Genomic DNA, 27,788 nt, shown 5'->3' on the forward strand with positions numbered 1-27,788 from the left:
TGGTATGCACTCTCTGATAAGTGGATATTTTCCCAGAAGCTCGGAATACCCAAGATACAATTCACAGACTATAAGAAGTGTAACAAGTAGAAAGGCCCAAGTAAGGATGTTTCGTTTCCACTTAGAAGGTGGAAGGAATAATCATGGGAGGCAGAGGGAAGGAGGGGCCTCAGTGTGGTGGGGAACAGGATCAGGTATGGGGGTAGGGGGACAGGAGAGAATCCCAGAGGGCCAAGAGAATGAATGGGGATAAGCAGCTTGAGGGTGGGTGGGGGAACCCTGTAGAAAGTACCAGAGACCCAGGAGGTGAAAGACTCTAAGGACTCAATGGGGGTGACCTTAGCCAAAATGCCCAACATTGGGGAGAGGGCATTCAAAGAGCCAACGACCTCCAGTAGATAGACATGGCCTCAAGCAGAGGGATAGGGTTACTAAAGGACAGTCAAAATTTCTCACTCACAACTGGTCCTGTCCCCGGGGAGCTCCCAGAGACTGAACCACCAACCAGGAGCATACAAGGGCCAGTCCAAGGCTCCTGGCACAAATATAGCGAAGGTCAGCATGGTCAGGCCTTAGTGGGAGAAAATACACTTAATCCTATAGAGACTTGAGGACCCAGGGAAGGGGGAGGTCTGGTGGGGGGGCAGCATCCTCTTGTAGACAAGAGAGAGCAGGAACTGTGTGAGGGAGGAATGAGAAGGGGTGCCAACAATGGGAATGTAAGTAAATAATTAAAACTGGGGGGGAAGAAAAGGGGAAAAAAGAAAAAGTAAGATGATTGAATCAGCTAAAGCAAATGCTACAGAAAATTTTAAAATTATACCAGGAAAGAAATCATAAAGAATGAACAGAATGGAATGTAACTTTTCAAAATAAGTCACTACATTTTTCTTCCAAAGACTTAAAAGAGAATCGTGATACATGCCTGTAATTCCAGTACTTAAGAGGTAGAGAGAACAAGAGACTCAGCCTGAGATATACAGATATATATATATTGTATAAAATTTACAAATTATGAATATAAACCTCAAGTCAGGCACTGGTGGCACATACCTTTAATACCAGGACTTGGGAGGCAGAGGCAGGCAGATCTTCTGTGAATTCGAGGCCAGCCTGGTCTACAGAAGGAGTTCCAGGACAGCCAGGGCTACAGAGAGAAACCCTGAGGAGTATAAAACCAAGTGACTTTTATATCCTGACAATTTAGAGACTTTCCGTTTTGGAACTTTTTGGGGTGAACAGGAGAAGGGGAATAAGATGAAAAGGGGAGGCAGGAAAAGCTAAGGAAGGAAGGAGACAAAAAGTGGGGAAGGAAGGTGGTTCATGCTGTTTGATATTTTTTGGGCTTTATTTCTTTTGTTTTGGTTTGGTTTAGTTTGGTTTTGGTTTTTCAAGACAGGGTTTCTCTGTATAGCCCTGATTGTCTGTAGACCAAGCTGGCCTCAAAATCAGAAATCCAACCTACCTCTGCCTCCCAAGTGCTGGGATTAAAGGCATGCGCCACCACTGCCCAGCCTGTTTGATATTTTTAAGATGAGACATTTACTAGAATTTCTTACTCTGTCCAGCTTGCCCCATCACTCCCTTTCCCTCTGTCTGTCTCTCCCTTTCCTCCTGCCCAATCCCCACACCTGGTCTGATTACATGGCTGGCTGGCCTTAAACTCAGGAGATCTGTTTGCTACTATACTCAGCTAAGAATCTCTCAAAATTTATACTCACACTACTTACTTTTTTTTTTAACTGACTTATTTTTTAAAGATTTATTTTTTTATTTCATGTATATGAGTACACCATTGCTCTCTTCAGACATACCAGAAGAGGGCATCAGATCCTATTACAGATGGTTGTGAGCCACCATGTGGTTGTTGGAATTGAAGTCAGGACCTCTGGAAGAGTAGAGCCATCTCTCCAGCCCTTGCCTTGTATTTCACCTTCACACTTTGTGAACTTGATAGTTATGAAACAATCTCATGGATTTAATCAATATACCTTTCACAACCAATGCACCTGTATATTTTAAAAACTACTCTGGAATTTTATGCTTCCTCTATTGCACATGCTTCAGAAGTACTCCTTTTGTTTTGTATCTTTTGTTCAAGACAGGGTGTCTCTGTATAGGCCTGGCTGTCCTGGAACTCACAGTGTAGCCTTGAATTCAGAGAGCCACTCGCTTCTGTCCAATGAGTGCTAGAACTAAAGGCCTATGACCACCATAAGCTAGCTCTTTTTCATTTCTTAAAAATTATTTATTTTGTATTTTATCCAAAGTGTTCAGGCTGCATAGATGTCTGTGAGGGTGTCAGATTCCCTGGGACTAAAATTACAGACAGTTATAGGCTGCCATGTGGTTGCTGGGAATTGAACCTGGGTCCTCTGAAAGAGCAGCCAGTGTTCTTAACCACTGAACCATCTCTCCATCCCCCCATAAATTACTCTTAATAAATCAAAGGCTGAATTACATATAATACACAGAGATTTCTGGGATTTTCTTGTGTATTTGGAGAGGGAGGGGTGCTGAAAATCAAGGTAAGGGCACTTCTGCTAAACATTATTTCATTAGCCGGGGGGTGATAACCCAGTCAGGGCTACACGAAGAAACTCTGTCTAAAAAAAAAAAAAAAAGCAAGCAAACAAAAAACATTATTGCTTTAGGTTTGTCCCTTGAGTTTAGCATTGATTTTAATTATAAACATTGCAATTTTAAGCATAGTTATTTTATTCAAATGGAAAACTAAAGAGAAAAAAAAGCAAACAACATGGAAAATTACTAAGATTTCAGAAAAAGAATATATTCATAGAGAAAATTAAAACAATGGAATGTATTTGTTACCTGTTAAGTGATCTAAGTAGTACTGATAGAGCTTGCACTGAATAGCAGTCATTCTCACAGCTAACACATACTCATGTTTTGGAGGCAAGAACTTTGTTAACGCTGTGTAATCTTTCCTCTGCAATTAACAAGAAAAAAAATGCAAATCAATGATTGAAGTATGGAACCAGAAGAAACTTCTTGAAGAACAGTGGGTTTTGAGAGCTGAAAGACACATAGTCAATATTTTCTTAAGGACAGTTTCCCTCTCAATTCATAACAGGGACCACATATGATTATACTTAATATATTTCATATGACTAGACAATATGGTACATGGATAAAAAAGATACTGCAACATGACCATCAGGTTTTAAATTCAAGTGGTCATATGATTACTTCACAAAATTCAATTTTTCAAGATGGTCATCTCTATATTTAAAAAAAAAAAGTAGCACAGAATTGGTGACATCACAGAGTCCTGTAACAAGCAATATTGTCAAAAGTAACTTTGTTTTCACATAGGAATCATAGGAATCAAAGTGTCATGGAACCAAGTATTGAAGTACATGCCTGTGATCCTAACACTTGAGAGGCTGAGGCAGGAGCAGCAAGGGTTCCAGGCCAGCCAAGGCTACATAAGGAAAACCTATCTCAAAGGAGAAAAAAAGGAATAAAAAACCCCATGAAATCCAAATTCTAATGCAATCTGAGTTGTATGCCAAACAATAACTTCTGAGGCAATGTTTGCACTCTCTGAGGAAATAAGAAATGTATAAAACACTAATAAAACAATTTTCTTAGAGGGACAGAAAAACCCCACAAATACTAATAATTATTAAATAAAAGTAACAACTTAAACAGAAAATCCAACTTACTGCTTAGGTAGAAATAGTAATACAGAAGTGAAGTGCTTAATAGTACATATAGCCAACATGATCAAACACAATTATCTTCTATGATAGCACTATAGTTATATTGAAGGACAGCCTTTTTGTCCCTGTAGAACATTTTTGTAGCTACCTTTAGTGTCTTGTGTCTTAAGAGAGAATATAGATCTTGAAATCTCTGAACTGATAGCTACATCTCTACAAACTTACCTATCTGTACATTCACTGACGGTCTTAATTTAAATAATATTATTAATCTGTTCGGTATATACCTAAAAGTAATAAAACTGGTGTATGCATGAGTGCATGCATGTGTCTGTGAAAGGATGTATGAAGAAACTGTGGATGAATGTATGGATGATGTGTATGTGACAGCACCCATGTCTCTTTACAACTTATACAGATTCCAGAAATTAAACTTGGCTTGCCAGGCTGTGTAGCAAGGACCTTAATACCCACTAAGCCATCTTGCCAGGCCCTAAAACTGTTTCTTAACAATTACTTTAAAAATCGTTCCTCTCTTAAGTCATACTAGCCTCTACTACAGCCTCAAACAGTGAGGTTTGGAATACCATGTCAAGTATGAATAAGAATTTCTTAATCATAACAGCTGTGCTCTTCTTCAGACCCCACTGCTCTAAGAACATGAACCAAAACATGAACACTGCAAAAGAAGAAGAAAGTGTATAGATCAACTACGTTCTTAAATTGGGAAAGGAATTATAAATGTGAATAATTGGTGGATCTTTAAATCAATGCAAAGAGATATAATTATAAAATTAAAAAAAAAAGAAAATGAAACAAAGTAGCTCAAGCTTAAAGTAAAAACCTTATTTGGGACTACATTATCTCGGTTATTGTGGAGCATCTCTGTACCTGAACACATCCGGCTAACATCTCATAGAGAATATGAGCACGTTTTTTCATCACTCTCACATCTACCATGGTAGAATCTGCACACTGCCCGTTTTGGATTGGATTTATAAATCTATTCCTGAATTCCTTGATGGATCCAAGCAAATTTTCCTTGATAAAGTTAACCATGCAATGATCTAAGAGACAAGACATTAATTCATTAATAACGTTAATGATAGAAAGACCCAGAAAAAATGTCCGTAATATTCCTAAAGCCAAATGATCATCTCATATCAGGAAGGGAAGTGGGAGGCAGTAAAGAAGGCAAGGGGGGGGGGAATCTAAGCTTAGGATAAAAACTGGTTGCAAATCTTATGTAGAACTAGATAAATCATATAAGAAACTGAAAGACACCATCCATAAATCCAAGACCTATTTTGTTACAAAGCAGTTGATTCTAAATTACTATTCATAACATGTAAAACATAAAACAAGTATACATAACTGCAATGATGATTTTATGATCAGTGCGAGCATCTTGCAAAGAAAATACTAAATACCACATGAAAATAATACAAATAGAGGACAAGCTGATATGGCTAAGTTCTATAGCTAATTCAGTTCTTGATTCAGCTACAGAAGTCTTTAAAGGGGCCATCAATCATCATATATGAAACGCAATCACAACGTAAAATAGCACTTCTGTAAAAGGAGAACAGAAGAGAAATAGGGAAAAAAAATGAACAAACAAAAAGCCAAACACACAAGAAAATGTGGAACACCTATGATGCTAACTACAATTTGCTAAATAAGCTCCTATTCCATCACATGACAGTGAGAGAATGTCACAAGGCACTTCTCCATGTATTCCGCTTTTGTCTTCAGTCTGAGCAAATGCTACTCTGGGAAAGGTTTGCTAGAAGTTCTTTTTCTCTCATGCCCACTTTCCAAAATGTTCACAACTGGCATTTCTTTTTTATTTTGATATTTGCAGGGGGAGACAAAGTCTCACTATGTATTACTGGCTGTTCTCGAACTTATAAAGATCCACCTGCCTCTCTGCCTCCTCAATGCTGAGATTACAGGTATACAAATATCAAACCCAGACTCTGTGTCCTTACTGGTACGTCCTCCTCCAAACTGGATATATATCCCTATTAGACCTTTGGATGAGCACATACACCTTTTGTATATTTTGAAGCAATCAACTAAAAACTTCTCATCCTTTTTAAGCATTTTTCCCCCTTAGTTATATCTAAACAATGACAATGGCACATGTCTTGACAGTGGTTTGCTACTTGTATTTAAAAAGCACTGCACTTGAAAAGCATGTTGTTCTTTTACAGAAGAATCAACTATACATTATGGTCAACAAACAGAAGAAAGAGCAAATGGCCAAATTTACAAAAATATATGAGTCAATGGCAACATTGACATTCTACAAAAGAATGGCATAATATTAACTCACACTCAATTAGGTTATTTTGAAGTGGTGTTCCTGTTAAAATAATCCTCCTCCTCGATTTTATAGAGTTCATAGCTTTTGAAACAGCAGATGCTTCATTTTTTAGAATATGGCCTTCATCACAAACAACAAAATCAGGGCCTATAAAAATATACATAAAAACAACGCTTAATTAAAACAAAATGAAACTAAAAGAAACAATAAAACTAAAAAGGTTGTTCATCGAATTATATATGGCTCATCATTGTACACTGCTAGAGAGAAGAGAAAGCAGTATCATTAGAAGCACATTCATATTCTATGTGCCACTGTGCATGACTGAAATTGGACTAGTATTAATCAAGTCCCCATAACCAAATATTAAAGTACTAGTAAAGATCAACAACAAACCCTGTGAAGAAAGAGCTTAAAGATTTTACAAAAATGGCCAAGCACAGTGGCACAAACCTTTAGTCCTAGCACTTAAGGAGACGGTGGTAGACCTGTTCTACTGGGTTTCAGGAAAGCTAGGGCTACAAAGAGAAAGCCTGTATCAAAAAGCAAATACAAAAAGGATAAGGAAATACTAGTGAAGATTATCCCCAACATATTTGGCTATTTCATAAAAGAAATATCTTTTAAGGGATTAAAAAAAATTTTAAAACTAAGATATGTTAGAATGATGACATAATAGCATTTATAACAATTAGAAGGAAATATCTCTAAAAACAATATTGTGACACTAGATTACATTAAAATTATTGCCTAACACATCAATGAGTTTAAATATACATGAAAAGAAAAATATCAAATGCTATAAGAAATAATACAGGAGCAGAATGAAGACATGGCTCAGTGGTTATAAGAACGTGTTGCTCTTCCATAGGATCTAGGCTCCACCTCAATCAGAATATGAAACAGAATCTAATATATACCAAGGCTGGCTTGGAATAACACAAAATACAGGAGAATGGCCTTAATTACTGGTCCTCCTGCCCCCCCCTCCCAATTCCTTGGATTGTAGATATGTACCACTGAACTCAGTGTTAAAGTTTGTACTTTTAGGCAGTATCTTGCTGAGCATCAGCAGCCCACAAAAATTAAATTTCTAAATTTGAAGTACAGTTCCTACTGAATTCATGACTTTCACATAATCATCAAGTCAGAAAGAAAATGAACCCATCAAAAGCCATCAAAAGTCTATAGTTGTTTACATTATTAAAATCATTTGCATTTAAAAAGCTCAAATTGGCTAGAAGGCATCTATACTCCTCTGTTGAAATGCTATGTACATGCACAAACACTTGGGGTAGGGGTGCAAAATATTAAGATTGATTAATTTTGCCCAAGGAAAAGCTATAATACTCTATGTGGCATGATATGTGTGTTTTATCTAGAAACTTCAGAATATCCAGACATTCTATTCTAAAATGTTGTTTACAGTAAGGGGCCTAAGAATCTCTTAGACATCTACAGAAACTGGAGAGTTAACCAAGTGGAAAACAAGCCAGAAGGCTGACAATACTTATACAACCTTACTGGAAGAAGTTAGCTCTCACTGTATGACTTTACTAGAAGATAACCACTTGCCCCAACACAGAAACTCCTGAACCCTGTCCAATGTGTCTTTTCCTGTGGTAACTTTAATTTGAATTATTTCAGTGTAACAATTCATAAGCACTAGTATAACAACTTCAGGTTTTCCTGTGTCTTTCCAAGGAATTATTTAAAAGGAAGGAGGCAGACCACCGTATTACTAAAATACAACAGTGCTTTAAATATTGTTCATACATTTACATGCAGATTTTGTCTTCTGAAGCTGAAAAAATTAAAAGTATTCTTCTAAAATCACTAAAGTAAGAGAACTCTGCCAGACCAATTTAAGTAAATAGGAAAACACTTTTCAAAGACAATTAAGGGCCAAATAAATGTATCATTCTACAGTGTTTCTTTTTCACAATGTTACAATGCCACCTATTGGTATTATTTTGAAAAATCAGAACCAGGGCTAGAGGTGTAGCACAGTGGTAGTGGGAACCCCACTACCCCAGGGTTCCATTCCCACCATCAAAAGCAATACTTAAATGGCTGTAGTCACTCTGTGCCACTTGTAGAAATGATACCAATTATAAGTACCAATGCAAAGCCAGAGGAGCTGAGATCAGGATATATTACTAACAACTCCAGTCAATCTAAATAGTTGTTATACTAAAATCTTCCCAAGTTTCCAGATTCTGACCTGACAAGCTGCTTCTCCTACTTTACTACCTCCTGTCTAGGATTATAATGCCTCAAAACTGCTTGTCTGGCTCTGACATATAGCTCTTATCCTAGGCTTCAATTAGGATATTTCTTCTATACAAACCTTCAGCTAAGGGCTGGCTCTTTCAGACCTTGCCTTGCCACAAATAGACACGCCTTTCTCTAAGCTCCTACAAATAGCACGCCTCTCTTCCAACCTCTGGCTAACAGCCACGCCTCTCTCCAAGTTCCTGGTATGCAGGAAGTCCCCCCTCCAGAGATTGAAGAGGAAGATGCTGAATTCAGCCAAGAGTTGCAGATGGACTTTGGGGGGTGGGGTTGCTCTACCTAGCTGCTTGTAACAAAGAGAGTTCAATAATCATGGCGGACTGAAAGCAACATGCCTCCATCTCATTTTTTTTAAACCCCTTCCCCTATTCCGGTTCCCTTAATTTTTCAGGCTCTGACGCCCATTCCAGAAGACCCATTCGTGAGTGGCTGCAGGCAGCCACACAAACCCAAGTTTTCAAATACTCAACTGTCATAGACATCTTTGCTGCAACCAATTTACATCACTCCATAGAAATCACTTGAGGAAAAAGAATATTTCATATTTCTCTTCTAATAAATTTAGAACTTCTTGATGGAAATTTAGAACATATTGATGGAAAAGGAATTTACATATAAGTATTACTACCACTAAATCTTAGATCTTATGCTTTAATATATTACCCTTTGTATATGTTTTACATGACATTATAAGATACTCATTGCAATACAATCTTAAGGGGATAGGAGTAGGGCCCGGATCAAGCATTCAAGACCAGCCTAAGCAACACAGAAACACCTTGTCACAAACAAATACAATATAAGAAAACAATAATGGAGAGACCAAAGTATTGTTCAAGACAAAATGAAAATAATTTTGGTATCTAATTTTTAAGATTAATGAACAAGAAGACTGAAGAGATGGCTCAAAGGCTAAGAGCACATGCTACTTTCACAAAGGACCTAGGTACAATTCCTAGAACCTATATGGCAGGTTATAACTATCTGCAAATTCAGTTATGGGAGCTCTAACTCCCTCTTCAGGCACCAGGTACACACATGGTGCACAGATATACATGCCCACAAAACATTTATTTAAAACTTTTTTTAAAAAAATAACAAAATTAAACTAAATAAGTCCATTTTAAAAATAAGATCAGCATAGCATCAAATAAAACTATATCTAGAATTTTAGTAAAGAGTCACCATTCGAGGCCAGCCTGGTCTACAGAGTAAGTTCCAGGACAGCCAGAGCTATACAGAGAAACCCTGTCGAGTCACGATAACTTAGTTTTAGGCTACATCAAGAACAAGCAAGCAAAGTAACAACAACAACAACAACAACAAAAGATCCATATTCATTTCAGATCAAGCTGGATACTATACACCTAGCTTGGCTGGACTGGTGCCTGGAACTATTCTCTGGGAAACTAAACTCTATAGAAAGCTTAGAATTGAAAACATTTACATGGCTAACTAGTTCTTCCCTGCTTCTGTGCTCCTAAGAACTCTGGCTGTCCAGTAGTTCTACTAGCTTCTCAGGACTATTTTTTTTTAAATCTTGATTTTATGGTGATCTGTCTCTTGACCTTCATTCTGTGTCACATAATACTAAGTCTTGTTCCTGAAAGTTTTGGGTGTCTCCTCTTAGATCTGCCTTCTTATTTAAGTGAGGCAAAGTCTCTGGTGATTAAGGAAACAAAAATTCAAGAAGAGGTTACTGATGAAGTGGCAGCAAAGGTAGAATGTGCTCATGAGTTAAATGAATTAATTACTAAATTGTTAGCCAAGATGTACCACTAGGAGTCAAAGACAATGTTGAAGAACATCAAAAAGTAATGGATAAAGGAGAGAAGGCAGAAATATACTAGAATTCTATGCTAGCCTCCAGTTCCCAACAGTATTTGGACTACTCTACATGTTCTTTTATAAAATAAAAGGGGGACAAAGAAATGATTCAACATATCAAAGTGCTCAGCCCTGCTGCACATTCCTGAGTTCTATGCCAGCCAGCAACCCAATGGTGGAAGAAAACTAACAAAAATGTGTTCTGTCCTCTACACACAGACACACAGACTCACACACATTCATTTATTCATCCATTCATTTCTAATCATCCCCCTACACACTCACACACTCACTCTCTTTAAAAAAAAAATTAAGATGAAATTTAAAAATAAGTCATGGCATCATAAACTGATTCTGGAATTGACCTGTCCACTTGCATCATGGGTTCCAGACACTGAACTCAAATCATCAGGCACACACAGTAACAGCTTTCACTCACTAATCTACCTTGGTATATAACCCCTTTGTGTTTGAGATATGCACTGCCTCCACTTCAGGAGTGCTAGGATTCCAGAAATAACTCCAGAAATGACTCACCATATCCAGCATCCAAATCCTCTGTAACAACTAAATTGAGGGCTAGGATGTATCCCAGCATGCATAAGGCTTGGGTTCACTCTGTAGTACCACATCACCATGTGAACGAGATGTTGTGGTACATGTCTATACTTCCAACACCCAGGAAATAGAGGCAGAAAGATCAGAATGTTAAGGTGAAACTCTGCCAACCTATGACACATAAGACCCGGTCAAACAGGAAGGCCTACAATTATAGGCACACACCACCATGCTTGTTTTTTGTTCTTTTTTTAAAATTTTTATTATTTATCTAATTCATATGAGTACACTGTGGATGTCTTCAGACACACAAGAGGGCACTGGATCCCATTACAGATGGTTGTGAGCCACCATGAGGTTGCTGGGACTTGAACTCAGGACCTCTGAAAAACCATCTCTCCAACCCGTGCCTAGTTTTTAAAACTATTGTTTGAAAGTGTTCCCAAGAAATTCTGTAACAAAAAATATGCTGAAATGATTGATACCATTCAGTAGTTTACAAGTTTCTAATAACACACCAACCACAGATCCCCAAACACTGAAACTCTAAATATCTAGGAGTACTAAAGATAGTTTTATAGAATTTAAATTATCAGTAATAATAATAAAAATAAACCTCAAGGACAAAGGAAACTAATGCCAGGTCCTTAATAAATGTTCAATTATTTGTAATTTTTTTTGTCTGTTTAACATAGGGTTTCTCTGTGTAGCTCCAGCTATCCTGAAACTTGTTCTATAGAGCAGGCTGGCATCAAACTCAGAGATTGGCCCACCTCTGCTTCCACAGTGCTGGGATTAAAGGTGTGTGCCACCATGCCTGGCTCAATTAGAAACTCTTGAAGATAAACATAAATTTTCAATTACCTTCATAATGTCAGAACTAGTAGCTTACCTGGGTCTACTAAAGCTTTATTAAATATTTCTTTAAGTTTCCGACTCTTCACATTCCTTCCTTGAGCAAGATTTCTGTACATTTCATACCCTATGATCATAACACCACCATCTTCTTGCCATCTCTGAAGCATATAACTTCTCTCCTGGGGACGTTTCACAGTTGCTAATTCAGAGACCTGCAAAAATAAACTTCTAAATATTACCATTAAAATATCCACTAGTAATTAAGACTCTTCTTTCTGAATGAATATAAATATGAATCTCATGCTACTGCTTCTATAGGAAACATTACTAAATGTTACCTCAAGCTTTTCATCATCATTTAATCCTTCCTGCCACTTCTCAAATTCATTCATCCAATTCAAAGCAGTGTTAAGAGGACAAACCACTAAAGCTGTACTGAAATCCAATTTGTCACACAAAAGAACTGTGTGAAGAAAACTGACCACCTATAAGAAAGTAAAGAAAGTTACATTTTCATTTAAATATCCACAAAAAAATATAATGTTAACCAAGCCCAAGAAATGAGTTTTAATACTAAAAAAAGACTTTACATTCCTATTACCATCGCAGACTAATAAAAGTTGAAAAATAAGTTAAATTCATTTATCCTTGAAGTGATAGGTAGCCACACCTGCAACCACATTGCTTCAACTACATCAGCATCTTTGCATGAACATCGCTATTTTTTGAAATGGCTATCAGGAATATTTACGGGGGGTTTTTCTTTTATTTGAGATTATAATACACTTGTATCATTTCCTCCTTCCCTTTCCTCCCTCTGAATTTTCACATATACTTCGTCTTGTTCTCTTTCCAAATTCATGGCCTTTTGTCGATTGTTATTATAAACATATATGTACACACGCATACAATCACAACCTCTTTAAAGATGCTAGCCCTCTCAGTCCTCCCTCTAAACACAGTATCAGAAAGTAGATTTTTAAAATTTCCTTCTCCACCACAATATTCAATACTTGAGAAGGAATCTTATCAATCTTCTTTCCAGCAGAATCTCCACAGTCTACCTCAAACACAGCAGAATCCAATATATGTGCCAAAATGGATAGGTTTCTTTCCTATAGCACTTACCTGGAGGGTCTTACCAAGGCCCATACAGTGGGCAAGAATACATCCTGAACCTGGAGATTTCTTTGTCTTTTTCACAGACTCACAGCAGCAATCCCACATAAACTGAACACCTAAAAATGAGAAACCAAAACTTCCAGGAAAGAGCACAGTTTTATTTTGTTTATGAAGATTTATTATAAACACTCTAAGCCACTAAGCCATCTCTCCAGCACCCAAGAAACAAGATTCAAAAAACACTTGGAGCTAAAAAAATCTTTTCAATGCAATTAGAATTGTTTGTTCTCCTTAAATAAATCCAAAATAAAAGCGAAGCAGACAGGATAAGGGTGCCTTGCTCAGTTAGCCTAAGCTATCACATTACATTGCCCCAGAACTCAGGAGGGCTAACGGAGACAGAAGAAGACTTGAAAAAAGAATCTGTCCAGGAGAAGAAACTGAATACAAGGAGTTGGTGATCCAAGAAGAAAGAACTGTTTCTTTCCCTTATGGAACACTTCATATACACATTTCAAACTACCTCAGGAAGTAGGGCAGCAGAGAGCAGGGCAATGATGAACTTTGTAATACTACTGTAGGAAAACCAAGTAAACACTTACTTGAAAATGTTGAAATGTCATTTCCCAAAGAAAGCTTTTGGATAACTCTACTTAGACCTCAGTGCTCTAGCCAAGCACTCTGCAATAGAACTCCACCTGCTATACAGATTCCCACTTATAAGTAGTACATCTTGCCTACTTAAAACACTACGCTTGCAGATACGCAACTTGCTCTTCCTTACTTCCTTGTAAGATCTGTAACAGCTGGAATCATATTATTTTTGTTCAACAATGTATCTCCAATGATTGGCAAAATGCTAGGCAAAAAAGAAGAAAACAAAACATAGGTAAAATTTAGCTAAAAATGACTGAGTCATTTAATAGCATCTTACCATCTACTTGATGGGGTTTCAATTTTATAACCATGTTTCTATGAACCTGTACTAACGGTTCTTTGGTTTCTTCATCTTCATCTAAAACCAATTTGGTTGTTATTGGACACTTAGTAGGTGAAGCATCCTCAATTTCTATCACCTACAAAAGAAAAGGAGTCATTGATAGTTAAGCTCATAGATTTCTTTCAAGCAATGAAATCGTAACAAGATAGATTTTCCAAAACACAGACTCAAACGATTTCTACAGAACACATCCAAAATGAGAAAGTCCAGGTTTATGTTTTCCAGAAGAAAAACCCTAAATGGACTTGAAATCACTATAGTAAACCAAGAAATTACCATTGACCCAGGATAGCACCAATACAGTTGTATTAGGTAGAACTTTTGAGAAAAGAATTCTCAGTCAGTACATTACTTGCTGTGCAATCATATGGACCTCAGTCCAGTACCCAGAATGCATGAAATGGAGGGAAGGAGGCTGGAGAGGGGGAAGAAGAAAGGAAAGAAAGGAGGAAAAAGGCAAGAGTAGACTCCTATGACACAGTGGTTAACCTGCATAGCATAACTGGCTAGCTCCAAGTCACTGAGAGTCTCTGTCTCAAAAGCACTGTTGATGGCTCCTGAGGAATGACACTCAAGGCTGAATTCTGGGCTCTACATACATATGTACCTCATACGCAAAAATATACGGTAACAAAATAATAAATGGACAAACATACATACAAGCACAAATACAGTTATACACTTAGTTGTTTTTGCTAATTCTAATTGACAATTTATAGATGGGAAAGAAGGGACTTAGAGCTAAAGAAGTTCTTCCATATATAGCCTATGATATTAAACAAAACCAATACTGTTTTAACAAAAGAAATTTTTGTGTGAATAGTTTTATTGTTTGATGCAAAACAAAACAAAAACAAAACAAATATTCTTGATTTGAAAACTGTCAGGTAGGGTGTGGTTTGGTAGTAGAGAAGTTGCCTAACATGTGCCAGGCAAATGTGTTCCAATCTCTACCACAGAAAACAAAACATTTTAAGTGCCATGCATTGTCACATAAGCCTATATTCACACTACTTGGGAGGTGATGACAGGAGACTCAGGAGTTCCAGGACAGACAAAACTATATAGAGAGTGTGTCTCTGAAAAATGAAAAAAAACTAAAACCCTTGAAATGATAATCCATCTCTCCCTTCCCCCTCCTAAATGATTCTGAAGCAAATTTAAGAAACTATGCAATTTCATGAATAAAAGTTGGGGTCTCTTTAAAAGGGTGATTTTTTAAAAATAATCATGTTATCAAATCTAAAAATTACAAATTAAATCACAAGTTTGTATGGAGTTATATGGATACTGACTTTATAAAATACTTTAACTGAATAACACACCAAAGACAATACTGGGAAACAATATAGTTGAGCAAAATGACCATAAAATTTAGGTTCAACATCCATTTTATTATGCTACAATAACTTTTCATCGCTTTGGTTTCTATACTTGAATACATGTGAAATATTTCAAGAGCCCTCAGGAGTACTGTAGAAAATAAATGATACACAATACATTAAGGATTTAGCACACAAAAAGAATTCATTAGTTATTATATCCTAGCATGGATGATATAAGACATACCACAGGAGAAAAAAGCCACTAGAAAAAAAGTGAAATTTCTTAAATGTCTTGGCCTGTTTGCATGCTACGGTGGGCACAAAGTTAAAATGGTAAATGGTTCCTGCCTTCTGTTATGAACATCCAGTATAAATCTGTCCTCCTTGAGTCTATGCTGAGACCTATAAACACCATTTGATACTGTTCCCAGAGTTGAATAATCATCAATTGACTCAGACATAATCAAAACATATCCTAGCAGGGCGGTGGTGGTGCACGCCTCTAATCCCAGGACTTGGAAGGCAGAGGCAGGTAGATCTTTGAGTTCGAGGCCAGCTTGGTCTACAGAGTGAGTTTCAGGACAGGCTATAGAGAGAAACCCTGTCTTGAAAAAACAAGCAAACAAACAAACAAACAAAAAAACAAAACATATTCTCTTAAGTGGTCTTGATAAATCAAAGGTTAGCCATGTAAAAAAGAATGAAATGCTCTCCTATGGGCAGCAAAAGTGGAAGCAAAATGCCAAGTAGTGAAGAGAAACCAGGTAGTGGGTGATAAGGGGCTATATGTTCGAATTCTAAGAAGCAAAATCATTCTGTCACTGAGTATGTTGGGAAAATGAAACAAACTTAGATAAAATAGAGTCCTGGTTAATTTCTTAAACTTTAGTGAAATATTAAGCAAGGGATCATTACAGCCTTAGCACTCCCAACTTCTCTAATAATAGTAAGACAATAAATGAATATCTTCAATGAGGTTAAGTGTATGCTAATTTGTTCATATGCAGGTGAAGCCCTTGATGTCTGTAACCCCTTCTTCTCAGGCAGATCCGAAGTCACTGAAGCCAGGAATGTACCAGAGAATGTGGGTACACTACCCTCTACCACAAATCTCAGTGCTTTGCATGTTTCTCCTACACTCTAATGCAACATGAAACAAAGCACAGAGGGAGCATTCTTCAGAGAGAGCACTCTTCATTTTGGACCTTTGCTATAGATACTTACATATAGGAACTGGCCACTGGAGAAAGAACTTAGCCAGCCCATAATAGAAATGCTCACTGTGGCCATGAGCAGCACCACCTATTCAAAAATAGGAAGTTCTTTTCTTTCATGTAGTAAGCTTTCTTTATACCTTTCAAAATTAAATTTATACTTTACTATTACTTGTACATTAATTTTAACTTCAGAGCTTACTCTAAATCATTATCTGTGATATTTTTGTTCCTGTGATTCTTAATGGAGTAGTAGTTGGCTTAAACATTTTTTTTTTGGAAGACATGATTTCTCTCTGTAGGTCTGGCTGTCCTGAAATTCACTCTGTAGACAAGGCTGGTCTCAAATTCACAGAAATCTGCCTGTCTCTGCCTCCTAAGTGCTTGGATTAAAGATATGTGTTACCACACACAGTGGCTTTAACAGCTTTAAAAAGTACTCCAATATCTGGTTTGATTTTGTGTTCCCATTAACTTGTCTTTGAGTGTTACTAAGGAATGAGATCATCAGAGAAGGCCACTCACATAGACCTATAGAAAGCAAACAAGGGTATCCATCTCAAGAGATGTACAATCATAACACAGAACAGTGAGAATCATGAAAATGCAAAGCAAGACAACTTAAAAAAACTTCCTCAAAATCCTATTACTTGAAGGAATGATATATAAAATGTCCTACTAATGGTTAAAAGGTCCTACTCTCTCTAATGTTATAATCTTAACTACTGATAAAAGATGATGGGCTGAATGAGCAGTAGTCAAGAGCACTGACTGCTCTTCCGAAGGTCCTGAGTTCAAATCCCAGCAACCACATAGTGGCTCACAACCATCTGCAACGAGATCTGACGCCCTCTTCTGGGGTGTCTGAACACAGCTACAGTGTACTTACATATAATAAATAAATAAAATCTTTAAAAAAAAAGATGATATTATTATGGGGAACTATCCCAAAATAATCTAAAACTAAAGTAAATACATTAAATAAATCTAGCACTGTGAGTATATGCATGAAGCAGGGGTAACAGAGAAATGACTCAGAGGTTAAGAGCACATACTGCTCTTTGAGAAGAGAACCCAGCTTCCTTGTCTGGCAGCTCTAATGCCTATAACTCCAAGCATTAGCATTCCAGCAGACCTGACAGCATGGTTGGGCCTTAATTGGCAACCACCAACACATATGAAACAAGCCCACATGTAGACAGAAAGACCACACACACACACACACACACACACACACACACAAACATGTGTAATTAAAACTAAAATAATGTTTTTTTTAAAAATAGACACATTTAATACAAATAAAAATGAATTTCAGGGATGGCCAGACAGCTCTGCAGAAAAAGATACTCTCTATAAAAGCCTAACAACTGAGTTAGATCCCCAGGACCCACATAAAGGCAAAGGGAGATAGATAAGTAATCACAAAGTGCCCTCTGATACATATATGGGCACCATGGCACATATGCACAACAACATACACAATTTTAAAAATTAAAAGAAAAATTTAAAAAGAAATTATTTTCCTAACTAAGTATACTACAATAATTTTTGTGATCATACAAGAGTCTCAAGTGTTTCCAAGTACCTAATTATACGTAGACTAAAAAGAAAAGCATACTAGCACTGCTGAAAAGAGTTTTACCTAGAAATCTGTAGTTTATTAAGGACATTCAACTCTTGAAGATCTGTATGCATCTGTGACACACGTCTATGAAAGTTATAGCAAATTAGAAGGTTGGTTACCTCTCTTAATTTCTCTCTTTCACGTTCCCTCTCTGCAATACGTTTTCGCCTCTCTTCCTCTTCTTTAAGGGCATTCTGTGTTTCTGTTCTTAGTTTATCATCTTTAAGAATCTTCCGAATTTTCTTTCTGCCTTTTCCAGGTGACTTAGAATCATCATTTTCATCTTCCTCCTCCTCCTCCTCGTCTTCCTCCTCCTCCTCCTCCTCGTCATCATCTTCCTTTTTTTCTTCCTCAGAATGGCTCTGAACACAGAAACAAAGAGTAAAAATGTTCTGCTGTATTCACTTCATATTGCATATGTAATGCACCAATAGGAGGCAAAAAAGCTTTATTAATTCTATCTAGACATAAAGACAGTCAAAAACTTAATAAACCTTGACAAAGGAAAACAATCAGGGAAAAGGAGTCAAATGGGCATTCATTTTGTAAATGTACACAAATGTATAACAAAAAAATAAAAAGCAGCCCGAGTCACGGAAAAATAAAATTCAAGATTGCAATATGATACCATTTTGTATTCATTATACATGCTGTTATTAAATAAAAAAAGAAAATGTAAAAAACTAAATGTGAGGTGATACAGTGCTTTTAAGAATGCTAAATGATGAAACCAATATAGAAAAAGTAGGGGGAAATCCTTTAAAATGTAATTATTTGCATGGCCCGGCAATCACAACTTGCATGCATACCAAAAACAAACATTTGAATGGCAATTTCATAATCTCATGACTCAAAACAATTAAAAAGAATATAAGCCATTAAGGACTGTGGGGCTAAAGAAAAAACATCAAGAAAGAAAAAAGACTCTTTCTACAAGTTTTAAAAAGTTAAATAAAATAAAATAAAATAAAATGTAATTACTGAATGAAATTCAAAGAGCAAATTCAATTGAAGCAAACAATACACATCATTCTTGCCTTGTTTTCACTGGAGGAATCCTCTTGAACCTTAATGCGCCGTCTTTTCTTCTTTTGTTTATAACTCCGCTGATTTTCTTCCAATTCTGCTTTCTTTGCAGACCTGAAGAAAATTTTAAATGTAAAGTAAAATGCTTCCACAAGTACCCTCAAGTGAGTTATGTACTACTTTGGAAATAGTACATGGCAGGATCAAGTATATGTTGCGCACATGCTATGGCACTGAGTAGCAAACACAGATATACACCATGTCATTATTTTAGTAATGATAAAATGCACAAAACACAACACTTACCATCTTAACATTTTCTAAGTGTATAATTTAGTAGTGTTGTGCTCAATAAATTAGCACATGCAAAGCATGCCTGAGACCAGGGGGTTTCACTCCCAGCACTACAAAAATCAAGCAATTAAAAAAGTAATGAGGACTTAAAAATATAGTTTATGTATAACTACGAGGCAGAGAGCCCTGTGCCAGCCACAGCATACACTGGGTGTGGTGGAAAACATCTATCATTTCAATACCCAAGAAGTGAAAATAAGAGTAATGAAGTTCAAGGTCATCATGACAACATAGTAAGCTCCGGGCCAGCAGGCCAAATTATATAAAACAGGAAGAAATGAAGGGAGGGAGAGAGAAAAGAAGGAAGGAAGGGAGGGAGGGATGGAGGGAAGAAGGGAGGAAGGAAGGAAAGAAGGGAGGAAGGGAGAGAGGGAGAAGGGAGGAAGGGAGAGAGGGAGGAGGGAGGGAGGGAGGGAGGGAAGAAGGGAAGATTAAAAAAGAGGGCAATGATGACCTGGGCCTGTATCTCAAGGATAGAGGTCTTTGCAAAGAACACACAAGGCCCTGGGTTCCACAGACAAAGTATAACTACTTGTTTTCTCAGTGTTTATTAACATATCTTATTTATACAATGGGCATGTGTGTGTGTGTGTGTGTGTGTGCACGCGCACATGCTCCCGCATACACATGCACATATAGGAATCAATTCTCTCTTTCCATCCAAGCAGTCCCAAGGATCAGGCTAGTCAAGTATCTTTACCCAGTGAACTTTCTCATTGGCACCTCTTCCTCTTTTATGAATTGATTTCAAATCAAAATATTATATATTGTGTTTACTTAACTTTATTTACAACCATAGCAATTTTTTAAACAATTTGAACATATAGTCAATTCATGTTAATTCATAACATTATGCAGAAGGCAGGGCCACACAAATATGCAGAGATAAGAGGAAAAGCCAGCAGGAATTGGTTTTCTCCTTTTTCGTCCTATAAGTCTTAGGGAATAAGCTCTGGTCATGAGTCTCAGCAATGGGCAGCTATACTTATGTGGCCATCTCTCAATGGTCCAATATCTAACACTGAAAAATAAAGCAAAACAAAGAAAAAAAACTGTAATACTAACCGTGTTCTAGGCCGCTGTTCATCCTCAGATTCACTGACTTCCTCACTAACTCCTGACTCCTGAAAGTCAGTGTCTTCTGAATCCTCACTGCTCACTGAAAATTTAGGAAAATAACAATACTAAATATTTTTCAAAAGAAATAAACTCCACTTAGTAATTTCAAATTTAAACACTAGAAAATTATATAAAGACCATCAGGAGTGAGAGTGTGTGTGTGTGTGTGTGTGTGTGTGTGTGTGTGTATGTGTTGGTGCATGAATGCTTATTACAAAAGATAATAAGCACCATTCAAACACACCACAGTGGCACACACCTTCAATCCCAGCACTTGGGAGGCAGAGGCAGGCAGATCTCTGAGTTCAAGGCCAGGTTGGTCTATAGAGTGAGTTCCAGGACAGCCAGGGTTACACAGAGAAACCCTCTGCACATGAGTATGCGCGCGCGTGTGTATGTGTGTGTGTGTGTGTGTGTGTGTGTGTGTGTGTGTGTGCTGCACGCGCACACAAGTGCCTGATCAGAAGATCTAAAATGCTCCAAACTCTGAAGCCTATGACTATCAAGATGTCCCATGAGTGAAAATTACCTTTAAGCTGTGTACATGAGGTATAGATGACACATAAATCAAGGTTGTGTTTTGACATGGTCAATTCCAAGATATCTCATTATGTACATACCAGTATTTAACAAATACAAACACATACACACACACACACACACACACACACACACACACACACACACTAAACCAAAGCATTTCTAGTACTAACCATAGCAGATAAGGTATAGTAAATCTGTATGTACGCATTCCTTCCAGGCATAATTATAAAACTACTTCTAAGCTAAAATGCAAATATTTGGTAGTATATCGATTTAAAAAATCAGAATTAGCCATACATAAAATATGTGACAACCAAAGGAAAATTAATCAAAAAAAAAATAGGTGTGGCTATTCAAACAAATAAAGCAGGCTGTTGGAGCTAAATAAGATGATTATTAACTCTGCCAATGAGGATAATACAAAGCATCTGCAGGACATAGAAAGCAATGACCTAAGTAAGGACTCTAAAAGGAAAGCAGTAACAGGTAAACTGGAGGTTGAAATGGAGGCAGAAATAATGGCGGTTGCTTGGGCAACTTGACATAAGATTGAGTCACTTGGGAAGAGAGACTCTCAACTGAGAAAATATTCGCACTGGCCTGGCCTGTGGATAAAACGTAGAATATTTTCTTGATTAAGGTAGATTGGGGAGGGGAGATCAGTCCTTTGCAGAAGGTGTTGCCCTTGGGCAGGCGGTTCTGCGTTGCATAAGTAAGCCACTTGAGCAACCCATGAAGAACATTTCTCTATGGTCTCTACTTGAGCCCCAACTGCCAGGTTCCTGCACATCTTCCCTCAGTGATAGAAGTGACCTGAGAGTTGTACAATGAAATAAACCCTTTCTTTCCCAACTTGTTTTGGATCATAGTGTTTATCACAAATAATAGAAACCATTAAGACACTCCTGGTTTTGAGTAGAAGACAGGCTGAATTCCAAAGCTACAGAAATTATTGATGGCAAAAATGTTACAGTTTTCTAGTCCAGCACCGGGAGCATACATAAGATTAGATATTGTGACTGAGTGTGGAAGGCACCTCTAATGCTATTATTCCTCTTGTATTTCTGCATCACAACTGTCAGAACTGGAACAGAATAATACCAGAAGGCCAATCTTTCTGGCAGGGCACATAGGGCAAGAAAAGGAAGATGATCTTAGATCGTATTACAAAACCAGAAAAGAAAGGAAAGCAGTGTCCAAATAACGATGCATCCATGTGGAAAGGACACAGAATCCAACATGATGCAGAATGACCAAATCAAAGCAATTCCTAATTCTGTGCTTGTAAACACTAATCACTTATTTGTGCTGGGAAACTTCATCTTGCCCTCTTCTACATCATTATCAACTCCACAGTCAATTTAGTATAGTCAGACTGCTGTGCAGTAGAATAGAAAAACCTCCGTCAGCTGCATGTGTTATTCTGCACTCCTTTATGTTTGCTCCACTCTTCCCTTTCTTAACCTCTAATGGCAAATAGCCAACTTTCAAATTTATGAAATCAAAACTTTAGCTTCTACATGAGAATATGCAATACTTTTTTCTCTGTCTGGCTTAATTCATTCAAAACAATGTGCTCCAGTTTCATGTATTTCACTACTCCCCATGTTACTCCAAAGAGAAAACTATTATATCAATTATTTCTGTATTCATTTTTGTATTCACAATACTTAATATGGCCCTAGAAACAGGTAACCACTTGAAATGTGAAAGATTCATTCATACATGGCAGGGTGGCATAAACCATAATCTTCAGTACACAGAGGGTCATCAATTTGATGTCAGACTGACTATAGTATAAGACACTGTCTTAAAACCAGACAAAAATAGGGCTGGCGAGATGGCTCAGTGGTTAAAAGCACTGACTGCTCTCCCAAAGGTCCTGAGTTCGGATCCCAGCAACCACATGGTGGCTTACATCCACCCGTAAGGAGATTTGATGCCCTCTTCTGGTGCATCTGAAGACAGCTACAGTCAATTATGCAAGAGTGAGCGGGGCCAGCAGAAGTCCTGAGTTCAATGACCAGCAGCCACACACGTGATAGCTCACAGCCATCTGTACAGCTACAGTGTACTCACACACATAAAATAAATAAAATAATAAATCTTTAAAAAAACAGACAAAAATAAAACAAAGGACTCAGATTCCCAATACAAAGAAAACATAATTTGAATTGTTTTACATATAAACTCACAAATCTCCCCAAATTAATTTTATGTTCTATTATCTTTCAGTAGGAAATCACCAATGTACTGATATTCTCTTAGGAGCAATGATTAAGTGTCTAAGCAGATATACTCAAATTTCAATACTAGAACTCATTGACAAAAACCAGTAATTTCTTGACATTCACAATTAAACTGTCTTACTCTTCCTTCTATTTCTTCCTTTGGCTTCCTTATGCTCTTTAGGATTTGCTGTTTTCTCTTCTCCAGATTCTCCATCACTCAGAGTCAGTTTATGCCTCAAAAGTCTATGTCTATATCTTGGCTTCTTAGATTCTTCAGAATCTGAATCTGATTCAGAATTGACTTGATTCGAGGCTTTTAAAGAAAGAAAAGACATTAAAAAAAAGTGCTCTTTCAACAGACTCTCATTTAAATGATTCTTAAAACTATTCTGTGTATTTACAATGGCCATCATTTACAGAAAAGCTTCTTGGTACCCATGAGCTGTGCACTTTAGTATCACTGGTGAAAACAGGTAATCATTTATCAGCCTTGGTTTCTGACAATGGGCTAAGTATCCCCAGTGTGTATAAGCATAAAATGTTTTCCTTACAGTTTATAGGTAGGAACTAAAACAACTACAGTAACATACACAATTATCATAAGATACTTGAATGAGTTGGAATTATAAAGTTTTAAACATTTTTTTTTTGAAAACCTCAAATGTCGTTTCCTGAAATTTTTTGGCCACACATTCTTCAAAGACTAAGTGGCTAATAAATTAAACTATAAATCCAATACATAACTTCTCTTTGGGGAGCTCACCATCATCGCCTGGTGTTTCCTCACTCTGTTTTCCAATTCTTTTTTTCTCTCCTCCATCAGGTTCATCATCTGAAGATCCATCCACATCAGAGGAAAAATTGGCTTTAATTTCTTCTAAAAGCATCTTCTTGGCAATTCTGTAGAGGAAAAAAAAAAAACAATATAAAGCTGTATTGGAGGGCTGAACTACGCTGAATTAAAGACAAATCTCTGTATCAAAATAGGAATAAATGTTGTCAACAGACTTTATACACAAGTAAGAGACTGGCAGGAACCATGTTTTAACATAAGCTACCAATGAACAAAAATGTTCACTGCACTCATTTCAATTCCACTCAAATCTTCAATATACTAAAAACTTTGAGGGATTTTATTAATTACTTTGACCAATCGAAAGCTGATGCTGCCACGCTCCAGGGACTACCATGGGGAGATAGGCTAACAACAGTAAATTCACTTATCCAAACTAATGGCATTCCAAGATAAAATGCCAAAAGAGAGGTTTTATTTAACAGGAGAACAAATTCTCAGAAAAATCAATGTGTAACAAACCAGTCTCTAATAGGAAACAGCATCTCTAACTACAGAATATGTTTGGACCTAAGTTTCAATTACACCATAATATCAAGTACTAAAGCAACCATCAAGCATTAGTAATAATAATCAAGCTGGGGTAGAGAAAGGCTATGAGTACTCCTTATTACATGGTCAATGAACACAAATTATCATAAATGAATTGTAAGTTTCAGAAAAAAATAAACCACAATAGCTTTGCTCACACAATTCCTCAAAATGCTTCTTAACTAATTTGCTAATAAAAAATTGCTTAAGGAGAAAATACACCTTTTACTATTATCCTAAAAATACACTCCTAGGAAATTTCTAAGTTTGCACTAAAGAAAATTATATCTCAAAATGTAAAATGAAAGCAATAATGAAGTTTTTTAAAGGCATGGTCATGGACCAATCTGAGTATCCTTTTGCCATGAATTTATAAATCGTAGTAACTAATAAAATGAAACTCTGATAGAAAAAGCTCACAAAGAAGGTCATAAGATCCTAACAGCTTGTCAGGATTTAACATCTGTGAGATAAGAAAACATCGACTTGGCAATCAAGACTGACCAATCCAGTGAAGATGATATTGTTGGGCCTATGGGACCTTTATTGGCTTTTGCCCTATTGTTTGTTTTGTTGTTGTTTGGTTCATTCGGTTGTTTGTTTGTTTGATTATTGTCGGGTTTTGAGACATGGTTATCACTATCTGACCGTGGCTGGCTTTAAATTTACAAAGGCCTGCCTCTGCCTCCTGAATGCTGGAATTAAAAGTATATGCTACAAGGCCAAGACACCTTTGCTATTTCTCAGTTTGAAATGTTTCTCTCAAGGTGAGAGAGAGAGCTTGGCAGTTAAGTGCACTGACTGTTCTTCCAAGGGTCCTGAGTTCAATCCCCAGCAACCACATGGTGGCTCATAACCATCTGTAATGGGATCTGATGCCCTCTTCTGGTGTGTCTGAAGACAGCTACAATGTATTCATATGAAATAGATAGATGGATGGATAGATAGATAGATAGATAGATAGATAGATAGATAGATAGACAGATAGATAGAAAGAAACCCCTTTCTCCTTTTCTTAGCATGCGGTTTCATTTCAATCAAGAATTCACCCCATGGTAAGAAGTAGTAATATATAGATACATAGTAAGGCTTCTGTTTTGACAGACATGGTATTTACAATCAAATGCAGAGCAAACACACCTAGGCTGAAGCAAAACAGAAAATCACTTCCATAAATGCTTATATGTCACTTTGTACTTTCTCCTAAGACATCACAAAAAAATGATGTAGATGAACATGACTTTGCTTTTCTGGTGGCTTCTGCTCTGATTTGTATTTTAATTACATATAGATACTCTTAACTAAAGTTGAGAAAGCAAGCTTTGCTGTCTTATACGTGGATGAGTGGTGTGGGCTTGTATTGCATATAGGAAGCATTTTACCAACAGTAGACTAATTAAAAGTTGCAATATCGTATTTTGACAATAAAAAGGTAACAAATATCATTTACTCTGATCAGTTTATAAAGTAAAAACTATCTGATACATTTTCCTCCTTAAGACAATTAGCGATTACAGAGTAAAGGGAAGTTGTTTAATGTTAAATGAAAAGATATTTATGGAAAAGTTACAGACTATAACAAGTACTTCTCAGGAACCAGGAAAATCTTTCTCAATTTAAACTAGGTAATGCATTCTAGATAAATGAGTCTGTATGTATAAAGCTTGTACATGAAGTGTTGAGTTTTAGATTAGAAATAGAAAACTGTATTTCACTGGAAGCTGCAAGATTTATAACATCAGTTGGATAACACATTAGAGAGCCAAGAGAACTAACTATATTCTGAATCTCCTTACAGTCATCTGACTACAGTCATCTGAATAGTTTGTGACTACAAATTCAAATCTGAATCTACTTACTATGAATGTCAATCCAGTCATCTGACTATAGTTTGTGACTACAAATTCAAATCTCTTTAAAAGTTTGATCCTAACTTTAAAACCTCATTGAGAATTGTAAGCAATCACATAATTTTTCTTTTAAATTCTAGGTTCTTAAGAATATGTCTAACTGGGAAGTCAGAATATACAAATCTACCTAATTAGCTCTCATGATCTAATGAATATTTATGTAAATAATGACACAATATTACCTAATAAATTGTACAATGAATAACAGAAAACAAAATCAAATTCACATATTAAAATGACAACTTGCCAATAACCTTCAATAATGTTATATGTAATATGGGAAATAACTATAGTCACTTTAGAAGCAAACAAACCACAAATTTCAGAGAATGGTTGTTTTTCTCCATCAGTAGTTAAATCTAGACTAGTGGAGACCCGTTATTTTACCAAAGGAAAATCTTATTATAGCCAAGGTTACTAATAAAGCTGAAGTATTTACCATAAATTACAACTGATGAGACCTGGAGAGGTAAGGCAGCAATTATGCACAGGTACTGCTTGTCCAAAGGACATGAATTTAATCGCAAGCACCAAAATTAGGCAGCTCCAAACCATCTCCTCTAGCACCAGTGGCATCCAACATCCCTGGCCTGTGTGGGCACCTGCACTCATACACACATATCCACATAAAGATATATGCATAATTAAGAGTAAATTTCAAAAGCAAAAATCAATCATGAATGACGGCTAGAAGCATAACCTCTACCAGAACCTGATAATATGACAAAATTAGAACTGAAAGGACCTAAGGGCTGAGGCCAACCTTCAACCTGAGTAGTCAGCAAGCATGCTGAGGTGAGATGTGTCCCACCTACAAAGCCCGCTGTGAGGTGCTTTAAAGGGAAACTCCACTACCTTAATTTAACTCTGGAGTCACGGGCCACAGAGACTTCAAAGACATCATCACTTGAGAACCAGCTGAGGCTGGCAAAGCATCATTTTGGAGGCCTCGGCTGAACCCATGCTGGTATGCATGTGATGGATGTATAGTCATGATCCCTAGTTGATTCTGTTTGCTCTGAAGTTTCCTTTCTTGAGGCTTTCCAGGACGTTTCTGGGAAACTCATCCAGGCAACAAGGTACTGCCCCTGGAATCTCAATGATCAAAATTATATCTTGGGCAAGGTAGAGCATCCAAAGCAGTCAGGACTCTTATCAGAAGCATTAAAGACACAAGCCATGCCACTCTTGTGGAGGCAAACCTGGGCAGAGCCCAAGGTAAAAAGAGTCTCCAATTTCCTGAAAGGGAGGGAAGGGAAGGGGGAGAAAGCAAAACAATATGGGAGGGAGAGTAAAACCCCACAATCAGGCTGATGAATGAGAGAATAGGACCCTGAAATCCATATGAACTAATTCTTCTAAAAAACAGTGAACACTAAG

The 27,788-nt window shown here is 37.0% G+C and overlaps 1 protein-coding gene across 10 annotated transcripts in view; it reads right to left on the minus strand.

Moving 5' to 3' along the window:
* Atrx (ATRX chromatin remodeler) overlaps positions 1 to 27,788 on the minus strand; it is a 139,114-nt gene that overhangs the window by 41,841 nt on the left and 69,485 nt on the right. For 9 of the 10 annotated variants that reach the window (XM_031366413.1, XM_031366378.1, XM_031366406.1 and 6 more), the window contains 12 exons: positions 23,878 to 24,014; positions 23,254 to 23,427; positions 20,287 to 20,380; positions 18,879 to 18,981; positions 17,961 to 18,203; positions 13,610 to 13,751; positions 12,682 to 12,791; positions 11,892 to 12,038; positions 11,588 to 11,765; positions 6,025 to 6,162; positions 4,578 to 4,753; positions 2,833 to 2,950 (listed from right to left, as the gene is read on the minus strand). In XM_031366413.1, coding sequence (XP_031222273.1) covers positions 2,833 to 2,950; positions 4,578 to 4,753; positions 6,025 to 6,162; positions 11,588 to 11,765; positions 11,892 to 12,038; positions 12,682 to 12,791; positions 13,610 to 13,751; positions 17,961 to 18,203; positions 18,879 to 18,981; positions 20,287 to 20,380; positions 23,254 to 23,427; positions 23,878 to 24,014 — 1,760 coding nt within the window. The remainder of the gene's footprint in view (positions 1 to 2,832; positions 2,951 to 4,577; positions 4,754 to 6,024; positions 6,163 to 11,587; positions 11,766 to 11,891; positions 12,039 to 12,681; positions 12,792 to 13,609; positions 13,752 to 17,960; positions 18,204 to 18,878; positions 18,982 to 20,286; positions 20,381 to 23,253; positions 23,428 to 23,877; positions 24,015 to 27,788) is intronic. The other variant, XM_031366397.1, reaches the window with a different exon arrangement.

This window comes from Mastomys coucha, chromosome X (assembly GCF_008632895.1).
Source record: "Mastomys coucha isolate ucsf_1 chromosome X, UCSF_Mcou_1, whole genome shotgun sequence".
NCBI classification, from domain to species: Eukaryota; Metazoa; Chordata; class Mammalia; order Rodentia; family Muridae; genus Mastomys; species Mastomys coucha.